The 12,234-nt window shown below is 44.1% G+C and overlaps 1 protein-coding gene across 4 annotated transcripts in view; it reads right to left on the bottom strand.

Moving 5' to 3' along the window:
* The window catches only part of SPTBN1 (spectrin beta, non-erythrocytic 1), a 258,319-nt gene that overhangs the window by 72,890 nt on the left and 173,195 nt on the right, over positions 1 to 12,234 (bottom strand). For all 4 annotated transcript variants that reach the window (XM_015421214.1, XM_015421216.1, XM_015421215.1 and 1 more), the window contains one exon: positions 319 to 492. In XM_015421214.1, the coding sequence (XP_015276700.1) occupies positions 319 to 492 (174 nt within the window). The remainder of the gene's footprint in view (positions 1 to 318; positions 493 to 12,234) is intronic.

The raw sequence follows: 12,234 nt of genomic DNA, 5'->3' as shown, positions 1-12,234 counted from the left end.
CCAATACACAAGGATGACAAAAGGAGAACAGCAAGAAGATTGGGGTAGAACCCTAAGAAAGAATCTGACTATGTGATCCTACTGCAACAAAGAAAGAACCAAGAAAGCTTTCACTATAGAGGAAGGAAAATATCTTGCAGATAGGGCGAAGCAAACACTGAAGAAAATGCTGCAAATAATCCTACTGCAACAAAGAAAGAACAAGAAAGCTTTCACTATAGAGGAAGAAAAATATCTTGCACATAGGGTGAAGCAAACACTGAAGAAAATGCTGCAAACCAACCCGGGCAGAAGACAGAGATGAATTTTCTTTGTTACCTGGAATCTCAGTATAATAGTCCAAATAAGGCCGAGTGTTAGTCTGTGATTCCCATCCACAATATCATGGGATCCCATGTTCTCAAGATGCACTCGCTGTTCTTTCAGGAACTGGAGAGCTTTGTCAACGTTCTCCAAGCAATGGATGCGCATCCTTCCCTTTGTTGGCTTGGGCTACACAATTTATTTTTTTGAATAAAAAAAGACAAGAGGGGAAAATAAATGTTACTGGACAGGCAAATCCGTATTTAATCATTCTAAATAACCAACTCAATTTCAATGTTCAGATTGGTAAGTTTTCTAGCCTTTATGATAGTGGAGAAAAAGTGGGAGAGTATAAAAGTTGGAACATCACAGTTATATTTGTCACTAGTGCTTCCAGCAAAGAACTCAGAATAGCGTATACATGGGTTCTCCTTTTCACAACCACACAGGGATGGCCCAAGGTCACCTGAATAAACTTCAAGCCTGAGAAACGATCTGATCTGATCTATTAAATAGTGTACCCAAGCCTGAGAAAGGATCTGATCTGATCTATTAAATAGTGTACCACCAAAGCCCATCTGTGCGAAGATATCAATAAGTGTGTGAATTTCAGTATGCAGGAAGCAGGACTTCTGTACTTCACATCCCCTTCCCCACAGCTCCTCTCCTCCTGGCACCTGAATTTGTATTGTGCTTCTAAATCTATTTTCTTAATTCTCACCTCTCCACCACACACACAATTCCCACTTCTGCACAAATCCGGAATTTGCCATCAGAGCAGATTAAGTAAGCTTAAAAGAACATATGCAAGTTTGCAACAAATACCTGGCTTCTCATGCAGAAATCTAGGCCCTTGACAATAAATCATTTGCGACAAGAGTTGAGGTAGAACCCTAATGATGCTACACATTTTATTTTGCTTTCCTGCAGAGCATTCTGACACCCATTCTTCATGCATACATGCTTAGCCAAAGCTTTTGTCCTTTGGTTTGCCTGGAGTTGAGTTTTTATAATACAGAGCATTCAGGATGTTGGTCAAGCTTTGCCGAAACACCCTTATTCTTGTGATTCTGTACTCGCATTCCTTGCAGTGGTGGGAAAGTGCTAAACAAGCAAATAAAGCTTTGCATGCACGCAGTAATGAGAACTGGTAAAAGTCCAGGGAACACTGCCTGCCAACATGTAAACTCTTTTTAAAGGGTGATCAGAGTTGGGGCTGCAAGCTGATTGAAGAGACCTGAAGAGAAGGGAGCTTTACTACTTCTGGGGAATTTGTTCCAGCTAGCTTCCATAAAAGAACAAGAAGTAATTCAACAATGCTGAAGCAAGTCATTTAAGACAAAAAGCAAATTGTACAAAAACCACATTAAAAGCAATTGTGAAGTTGCAGCATTAAACAGTCTTTGTGCAGCTCATAAAAGTGAGCTGTCTCCTATTGCAATATATAACACTGGCACTCATTGAGATTCACAGGACTGCTTTGTAACGGACAGTAGAGAAAGAACCATTCTCCAGAGTTCATCTAGTCCAACCCCTAGAGTCAGACAGGGTTTTCCCATAATGATACATCCCCAACAACTTTGGATACAGATCTTCTAGGTTCTCCTGTGAGAAACAGGTTCTCCTGCTATGCAAGACAATTAATTCACACAATGCAGGTTGTCTCTGTGCTTTTGCTAAGGTGGCTGTCGGAGTGGAAAACATCAGAAATTGAATTAGGTTGTCTGAGTGGCTCATCTCATGAACTCAGACCAGTGTGTTTGACCTGGAGGATTTACCACAAACGGAGCTTGTGCCACACATCACGAGCAAAACAGCATTTTTGCATGTTTCAGACCATTCCTAATGTGGGGTGAGAATTGGTCTGGGTACCGCAAATACACTCCCATTGTCTACATGGTCCCCAACCAACCACAAACAATACAGAATCTTCACCATGGACTTTCAGTGTTTGAAGTGCTTCACATGTATTATTGCAATAATCCTTACAACAGTCCTATAAAGTAAACTGTTATTATCCTTATGTTGGAGATGGGTGGCTGAGGAGGAGAGTGAATGGCTTTCCTAAGGCCACCTGGGGAGTCTATGGTTGAGATAAGATCTGAAGAAGCAATCTCCTGTTCCTTTAGCCATTCTGCTATATCAGCTCTAAAAGACAAACAGTGTCTAGACTCAACACTCCTTCTTTCCTAACAACTAATCCAACTCTTTGTACTTCCTCCTCCATCCACAGGTTCTGCTGCTACAGTGTCTTTTCACCCCACCCCCCAAACTATTTGTGGTTTCAGAATTTTAGCCTCCATCCCAGGGTCCTCAAGAGAAGGAATAAAATCTCAGAGGAAAGGAGGTGGGGTTACTCTGTACTTGATTCTAGAACTTCTGCTATTAGCTACACTCCATGTCCATCAGGGCTCATCCTGAAGCCTCTCATGTGCCAGGCTCTGTCTCCCTTGTGAAATAAGAAGCAGAACTGCCTAATGGGGCACAAAACCAACCACTACTAGGCTCCGTCTGTATCTCAGTGGGCTTCACCCCATAACTACCAAGCTCTGCTTCCCTTCTCAGGGGACCTGGCAACTAGCACTTAGACTGCAGATAGGGTTTGCTGAGGCTTACCAGGTGCCCGCTAATGGTGGGCAAACTCCTAGTAATTGTTACCAATGCCCACTGATACTCATTTGGTTGGCGAGCGGCAAAATGAGGGGGGACGGGAATCTTTGTTGCTGCATGATGATGTTACTTCCAGAGTTTTGGGATGAGTGCTAAAGCATTGCCTCAATGTGATTGCAGGCACTTCCAGATTGTGCCAGAACTGATGTTATCATGTGTTGACAAAGATTCCCCCCTCCCCAGAGTAAGTACCCGCATCCACCCATCTCCTGCTGGTTGACAGGCCATGACTAGGCCATGCCTAGAAACCCTAAACTTGCTTGACTGATAGGATCTGGTGAAGCCTTCGGCAAGAAACTCTAGGAGCTACAAGGAAGGCTATGTGGAAGAGAAGAAAAGAAATGAGCTCTGTGAGGTAGCAGGCCATGTTCCAGTGACAAAGTGTCTCACACCCATGACAAAGTGTCTGGAACAAGGGAATAAACAGGCAAGTTTAGCAGCACGGTGAAGAAGCCAGGGCACTAGTCTTTCCACATCCCTAAAAGGGTAAGCACACTTTCCACAATCAAATCTACATAAACAGGAGGTTTTAGGAAAAAAGGGGATTAAAAAGCTCCAAAAATTATAGAAAGGCAATTATGAAGGTAGAATGCCAGCAAGGGTTTGGGGGCTATCATGTGTATTGCAATTATATCATATATGACTATCTGGACAGAAGTTATGGGTGTGTGCTTGGTGCATGAGCTCCTGGTTCTCAGGAAACAAGTTCACACCCTCAAGGCCAAGGTGGCTGACCTGGAGAAGCTTTGTATGTCAGAGAGGGTATACATTCCAGTAAGATTGAGAATGTAAGAGAAATAGATTCTCTTACAGAAACGCTATGGGTGGAAATAGTGGGCCCGAAAGGAAGCTTAAATCTTGGAGTCTGTTATCACCCACCAGATCAAAGGTTAGAGGAAGATTTAAAAACAGCAAAAGAATTAAGGAAAGCAGCTAGATGAAATAACTGTGTTGTAATAGGTGATTTTAACTACTCACATGTTGATTGGGTCAATATGTGTTCAAGTCATGAGAAAGAGATTGGGTTTCTAAGGCCCCGCTCACACAGGCCGGATATCGCGGGGGGAAGGTATGGCTAATTGCCCCGGAGGAAACTAATGCACGGCCGCCTGAGCACATGTCCCGGTCAAGGTCCTGTGGTTAGGGGGGAGATGCCGACCAGACGGGTATCCTGCAGCGCAGCACAGAAGCAGCGCGGCACGATCGCACTAGCAATCGCTCTTTGTGTGCATGCACTGTTGGGCGCTGTTGTGCAACCTGCAGAGACGGGCACTGGATGCCACGTAAGTCCACCGGAAATGCGATCAGATGCCCGCCCTTGGCCCGCGGTTTCCGGAAACTAGTACCTCGTAAGTACTAGTTTTTTAATCCGCACCTTCGGCGGGGAGCCACGGGTTCGCCACGGAAGCACTGCGCTTCCCAGATGTTGGGGTGTGATCACGCCCAGAAAATCCGCGGGACTCCCGTGCCTCTCCCGCAGCAAGTTTGCCATGTGACTGGGGCCTATATACCCATGGAGCAGATGATCACTGAACCTACTGGGGGGAGGCTATCCTGGACTTGGTCCTAAGTAATGCGCAAGACCTGGTGAAAGATGTAAATGTAATAGCACCAGTTGGGAACAGTGGCCATAACACTATGAAGTTTAACATTGATGTAAATAGGAAGTTGCCCCCAAAGATGAACACAACCACATTTAATTTTAGAAGGGGTAACTTCTCTCAAATGAGGGGGCTTGTGAAGAAGAAACTGAAAGGAAAGGTAAGGAGGGTCAAATCCCTTAGGGTGGCTTGGAGACTATTTAAAACTACAATCCTAGAAGCTCAGATAAAATGTATACCACAGGTTAGGAAAGGTACAAATAGGTACTTAAAAAGCCTGCACACTTAACAAACAAAATAATGGAAGCAGTATATGTAAGAAGGAGTCCTTTAAGTGGTGGAAGGCTAGTCCAAGTGAGGTAAATAAAAGAACTCAGAATATGGAGGGGAGAGGAAAGAAGGGTGCCAGCCAGTGGGTAGCCCTTGCTGCCTTCAACCAAAAGCCTGGCGGAACATCTCTTTTGGCCTGTTGGCCTGTTCCTCATTATTTTATAGTTAGTTTTGTATTTTGTCTGTGACTCCTGCCCACCATTCTGGCTTTGACATTGGTCAGGTGATAACTTGTTTCCCCTCTTCCTGTAACATGACAGTGAAGTTGCATGCTTGCAACTCAGAGGGCCTGGAAAGGTTGAAGCATCCTGATGCACAGTAATACCATTTGCCAGTCTTAAACCAATTCACGCAGAAATAAAAATCTTGATGCCAATTAAATTGCTTCCCAGCAACTACACTTACTTACAGAATGATCTGATGTACACTGACTTGGAAAGCAGTTCAGTGGAGCTTACTCCTTAGCAAGTGTGCTTAGGTCTAAAGACTTAGAATCAGAAATTTCAATAAATTGTTCCTTCTAGAAAAAATAGTAAAATAGCTGGTAAAATGGGCATCCTCAGGGAATGGCTGAATCAGCCAAAAGTTTAATAATGGGTTTTCATTTCATGTGCAATTAATGTAACTGGTCACAAAGTTGTGACAAAAAGAGAAGTTTTAAAACTGCATTATGTATCCCAAGGAAATTTGATGTCAACATAGGGTATAAACATAACCTTTTGCTAGGATTGCCCCTTTCTGATACTAGTGAGTCAGCAGAAACTACTTCCACTTCCCTGTTGCAAGGCCTGTTGCAGGGACAGCCTGTGTCAGCTCTGAATAAGAGCATAAAAGAGAACAGGCCTCATAAGTCTTACTCAGTGTTGACTTTCTAAGTCACAACTCAGAGAACTATCCTGGCAAAGAGGAGTAAGCAGAGCGGTCCAGCGGAGGCTGGACAACCATCCTTCGGGTATGTTGTAGAGCTATCTTTCGGCTATAATCCTGCAAGTGCAGGGGGTTGGACTAGATGACCTGCAAGGTCCCTTCCAACTCTAACATTCTATGATTCTAAGACCAAGTACGTTTGCCAGCACTACAGGGACCACTCGGCTCAACTGGTTGATGGCGGTTCAAGACACAGTGATGGGTGAACACAATCATTGTCCACCAGGTCTAAGGGGTGTGGTTCCTGCCTGGCTTACTCCTGGACATTGTAATTTCTCAGACTGCCCATGGATAGCTTCTCTATTCTGTACATAGTCTGGTGTCCCACTATTCCCTTCTGTTGCTTCAATCAGCAGAAGAGGGGAGGAGGAGACCAGAAAAAGAATAAACAGGAAAAGCTGCTGTGGCTTCTACTTTTGCAGCTACAGGGTTGTAGGAAACAGGATTGTTCTCCAGGTTACAACATAGGAACAACAGGAGGATATATGATTTCACCCCCTGCTCTCTTCCAAGTGAAATGTGTGTCTGCAACTACTATTATAGTTTGATTCTAAGGTAAAAAGGCAGTTTCAGGAGAAACCTGACTCCTCCCAGTTATGTTTCCCTTGATTGGATTGGGAGTCAGGGCCAAAATAAATATCACTTTTGCTACTACAAGTGCATTACTCATGGCCCATCACATATAAGCACTCCTGCCACATGGAGATGGCAATGAGTGGTGATAAAGGCATTCTAAGTCTACACATGAATGGGCCAACTCACTGCAAGAATTTTACACTTAGCCATGCAAACCACCATCGCATCTTTTTCGGCCCTCAGAACACTTCTCAGCCTTCCTTTCTCCTGTTCCCTTTTCCATCTAAGAATCAAAAGTGTGAGTACAGAGTGTGTTCTTCCCCACTGCAACATCCTGTGTCAGTAACAGTGTGGTCCAAAGGACTCACACACCCTTCTCTTGTGGGTCTTTGTTGCTAACTGTCCTTTTCTTTGGTCTGGAGAGTCAACATGTTGCAGTGGTTAGACTGTCGGACTAGGAGCTGGGTGAGCCAGGTCTGAATGCCCTTTGCCATGGCAGCTCATTGGTGACCCTGAGCCAATCACTCCCTCTCAGCCTATTCGACCTCTCATGGTTTTCAGTGTGAGGAAAAACAGAGGAGGGGAGAATGGTGTTGTAAGCTGCTTTGGATATGCCAATTGTGGCACAACATCCTGTTCTCAAAAAACAGTTGAAAAGGCTAACCCCCTTTTCAAATTTCCTCCCCTTTCACAAGAGAAACCCTGACTGTACTGGATATTGAAGTTTTGTTAGACAAACTCAAGGGTGACGCTACAACCATAGCTGCCATTCTGCTGTCATTTTCACTCATTCCCCCCCCCCGCATGCCCATTCCACGGTGTAAAAGGTAAGCAAAAAATGTACCTTGCAGCATGATTCTTTTCCTGCTCCTGAAAGTGGTGACAGGGCTCAGGCGTTCGAGATTAACTGAGTACAAAACAGCACTGAAGGAGGAAAACCTCAGTTCAGACATCATGTCGAACTATGGTTTAGCTATATGGTTTGGTGCAATGTCTGAACTGACCAGCCATGGTTTTCAAACAGATTTAAAAGCCATGTGCTGAAAAGGGTTGCAAACAATGCTTTCAGCTGGCTCCAGTTTGGCATGATGTTCGAATTGATAGTCAATAGTTACAATCCTGGCTCCACCTCCAGAGCCAGTGTATCATAGAAACAGAACTGTTGATTAGAATCAACAGTAAATTATGGTCACCTGTACGTTTGAAAAGTCAAACCACGGTTTGCATTTTAAAGTATGGGTAAAGCAAACCATGGTTTGGTGTGATGACTGGACTGAGTCTACAAGGCAGCAAGACACCTCACTGGACTGGTCTTGTCATGGGAAACATCTCAGGGGATGCAGTCTGTCGAGGAGAACAGGACAAAGACAGGACACAGGCGAGCTGTTTTTCAGCTAGCAAAGAAAGCAGCCTGTCTGCTGAGCCAACAAGACTTAACTATCATTGCCGGAATATAGCCAGTGGTAATTAGGATCTGTGGGCTGTAGAAATCTTCACTTGGATACCAATCAGTCAACGTATGGTAAGAAGGAAAGCACCATTAACCAGGGAGATGCTTTTGCCTTTTGGCGTGACAATGCAACACTGCATTTACTGCCTCTGTTAACTGTTATGAAGCATTTTTATGCAATGCTAATTTACTCTTTATAAAAAAACCCAGGAATTTTAAAAAAATTCTCATCTGCATGATGTTACTCAAAAGATTATCTGGGCATATATAAACACACACACACATATATATACACATGTGTGTGTGTGTGTGTGTGTGTGTGTGTGTACATTCCCAGTGCCAACAGCACCCGTTCTCATCTAACACTCGCACAGGGGCCAGCTTATTGGAGCATTGGGGCTCAGGTGGTGGTACGCACTCGACAGGAACCACCTCCCATGTGTCATTTGTAATGCATATGGCCTGGGTACAATTGCATATCCACCAAGAGTCGCCTGGCTGTATTTTGAGAAGACAGAGAGAGCAAATAAATAGCACTTCAGTTAATGTCCAAATAGATATTAACTAATCGGAGATTATTTTAATATCCCAGAGTTCACAGACATATATATCTTCATGTTCCTCTTTAAAAAAAAATGTGCAATTTTAAACATACGGTAAAAGGTAAAGGTTCCCTTGCTCGAAAGCCAGTCGAATCCAACTCTAGGGTTGCGGTGCTCATCTCCATTTCTTCTGGTCGCCCCGCTTCCGGCCCTCATTCAGCCAGGAGGAGGCAGGAGAAGAGGGAGGGTAAGTTGCTTCCTCCCTGCCTCTCCCCACCCCTGCCTGCCTGGGGCCAGGGAGGGCCTTCGCGGGGCTTCCTTGCACTCCTGCCGGCCTTGCAGGTTCACCGCCGGGCCCTCATGGGGCTCGGCAAAGGAGCTGCAAGGCCGGCGGCGGCCGGGACCGTTTGGGGTGGGGTGTGTGGCCTTATGACCGGTGATGTCAGGGGGTGTGGCATATGCTAATGAGTTATGCTAATGAGTTCCCCTAGCTCTTTTTCTACAAAACGACCCCTGATGTATACCATTTTACACCTGGGAAGACCAGGTGCAACAGATGGCAGGATTCCTGTTCTTTTGACAGCTGTGTAAAGGAAGGAAGTTTGAAAGTTGCAACTTTTCTCATACTTGCCATGCTGCAACAATGATAGCTGCACTTTAAAGTTCCATCATCTACATCAATGGTTTCTAAACTATGTCCCAGGAGGCTCCTTGGAGGCCTACTGGGGCTTCTTCAATCAGAAGATCATTAATGGCAGACAAAATTCCTTGAAAGACATTTTGGCCTCTAATCGTCTTCTCCTGCAATAAATAACCACAGGTGGGCGTTCTGTATGTTTTATGGTGCTCTTCCAGACCATGTGGGGCCACTGTGAAGCTACAATGAACAAATTAATGCTTGCCCCAGAAAACATCCCAGTATCCTTTGCAATGTGCAGGGTTTTAGATCAGGCTACACAATGTGAAAAGGTCCCCTGAAGGAAGAAAATGTGAAAGCCACCACTCTACACATTAATGTATACAGGAACTTTGTCCTCTGTTTGGATTCAGTGTCAACTGTAGACATTAGCCACTGGAAGGGCAGCTTTCCATCATGGGAACTTGATCCTGCAAAAGCTTATAAAGAACTGTTTTTGTAATTAGCATTGTTTTTGGGTTTTTTTTAAAAAAAAATCTGGAGATCTGCTGTGGTCTGGAGGCTAGACCCAGGACCAGCATCAGGGGTTGGCATGGCTAGAGAGCTGCCAATCCTTGAATGCTGAGGCACAAACACCAGTCCCAGTCCTCAAGTGATTTGGGTTGGGGGTGGCTGAAGGCGTTCTACTCAACTCCTTTCTCCTAGTTACCATTCTCACCTGAGAGATCACCCCAGAGGCCTTTTCAGCATCACAGGGCTGGCTAGGGTGATCTCCCATTTCCAGCTGAGAGGGGCTTGTAGAGAACAAGTGTGGACTCAAAAGCTTAGGATTCTGTTCCCTGTTCTGTTATTGGACCCACTCTACTGACTTACTGCAAGAGACCCACTCACTGTCCAGCCTCCTCATCCCACTTCATTCGGTAGTGCCATATAAATAATAATAATTTCCTCCTCTGTTGAGCCTTCAAATGAGACTGCCAAATGGAGGAAATAGGATGAGTAGGCTGGACAATGAGAAATGCCAACTGGCTTCCTTGCATGCAGTGTTTATATTTGTTTAAGAATTTCAGTTATGTGCTGGGCACACATAAGCAAGACAACCTTAATTCCCTCTAATCCCCCCCCCAGCACAATAAAAGGCAAAATTCACTAGAGAGAATCTGTTTATGTGAGGTGACCTTTGGGCTTCCAGAAATTATAAAGAAATTATTGTTGAAGGGGAGAACGACTGAAGTGCCTTTTTTATAACAAAGTCTATTTTCCCCCCTCCCACACACTGCAGAGTGAGGAACACACGCAAAACACTGCCGCTCACTGGATTCTCTACCATTCTGCCTCTAGGAAAATAATATGTTCAGCTGTGCCTTTTAAATTTCCCGGTTTACTGACTCTCCACTGAAAACCTCCTATTTCTTCTAATACCTCTACAAGGTAAGGGTGATCTCTCTTAGTTTCTCTAGTTCCCTCAAATGTTCAGTGTTTTCAGATTTCTACAGCATGGAAAAGAAAAAAACCCACGGAAGCTTGAGATGGCTTTTAGAAAAAAAAAGATTAATTTTCCTGAATCCAAATAGGAGTAAATAAATTTTAATTACAATTTTATATACTACTTAATTGGATCAGTAAATCGAATAAGTTTTCGTAAAGTAAAATGGAAAGGAAGGCCTAAGTAAATTCTCTTCCACATTCCCCTCATCAGTAATGATCCCAAGCAGCATACACTTAGGGCCCCTGTAACATTATAAGAACATAAGAACATGAGAGAAGCCAATGTCGGATCAGGCCAATGGCCCATCCAGTCCAACACTGTCACACAGTGGTCAAAAATACCAGGTGCCATCAGGAGGTCCATCAGTGGGGCCAGGACACTAGAAGCCCTCCCAATGTTGCCCCCCCAGCATTATATTTCCCTTCATATGTCTGATGAAACAGGATCTTGACTACCAATGCTTAGACCACAATCCATTTGCTAGTCTCAAGGTGCCAAAAGAATCCCTGCTGCTTCACAACAAACTAACATGGCTACTCTTCTATTTTATCCCTTTTAAAAATAAAATAAAAAACAAAAACAAAAAAAAAATCCGATGTTGAGAATTGGCCAAAGCTAGCTCAACTTTGTCATGTATAAAGTATGAGGGACTTGAGAAGAAGAGATTGGATTTATACCCCGTCCTTCACTACCCAAAGGAGTCTCAGAATGGCTTACAGTCTCCTTTCCCTTCCTCTCCCTACAACAGATACCCTGTGAGGTTGGTGGGGCTGAGAGAGCTCTGAGAGAACTGCTCCTGAGAGAACAGCTCCAAAAAAACTTGTAACTGACCCAAGGTCACACCAGCAGCATGTGGAGGAGTGGGGAATCAAACCTGGTTTTCCCAGATTAGAGTCTGTGCTCCTAACCACTACACCAAACTGGCTCTCAAATGTGTACAAGAAACAGACCACAACAACCATTCATTCTGGGACCTTCTGAAACTGTATGTCTTTATGCTTATGGCCTGCCCGTTCTGGTGGTCTGATGACACAAGCATTCAGCCATTTTGTGGTGGCTTTCCTAGATGAATTTTTCAAAATGCAAATAGGGAACCTGTCATGCTCAAAATGGTCCTCATTCTGGGTTATAAAATCCTGAAAGAGGTCTTAGGCTTCAGATATGGTAATACTGGTGGGCACTGGGTTCTCTAATGGTATGCTGAATCCAAAATAAATATTAGCGAGTGCAAAGAGCAAAAAAACATAAGCAGAAGAGCCTCGGCAAATGGGATTTAAAAGCTAATCCTGGTAACACACTTTGGAATGTATGTAATTATGTCAAAGTTTTCACAAACCACCTTATCTAGATGCTTTTTTGCAGTGGAAAGAGTAGAGTGCTAGAATGTGCTTTTTAAACATACACCACTGAAGTCATGCTCATTCTAAGGCTCAGGTAACCAGGCTGAGAATCTGATTTACAGTCATGCAGCTTCTAGGCCTGTCACATGGATATGTTGCTTGATAGACAAATGCACTGTTGGGCAATATTATTGCAAGTGAAATAACATGAAGTATGGTTTTGTACATGGAAGCCCAAAAAAGGGATGGCCCACTAGTACCATCTTAACACCTGGATCCTAATTTCAAATCCAGATGTGCTGCTTCAGTGCTTCCCATGCCACAGTCCAGATATTGGACTTCTCTGCCTCATATGACAGACTGGGACAA

This window comes from Gekko japonicus, unplaced genomic scaffold (genome assembly GCF_001447785.1).
Source record: "Gekko japonicus isolate JY-2015 unplaced genomic scaffold, Gekko_japonicus_V1.1 scaffold261, whole genome shotgun sequence".
Classification (NCBI taxonomy): Eukaryota; Metazoa; Chordata; class Lepidosauria; order Squamata; family Gekkonidae; genus Gekko; species Gekko japonicus.
This window is presented reverse-complemented; position numbering and strand designations above follow the sequence as displayed.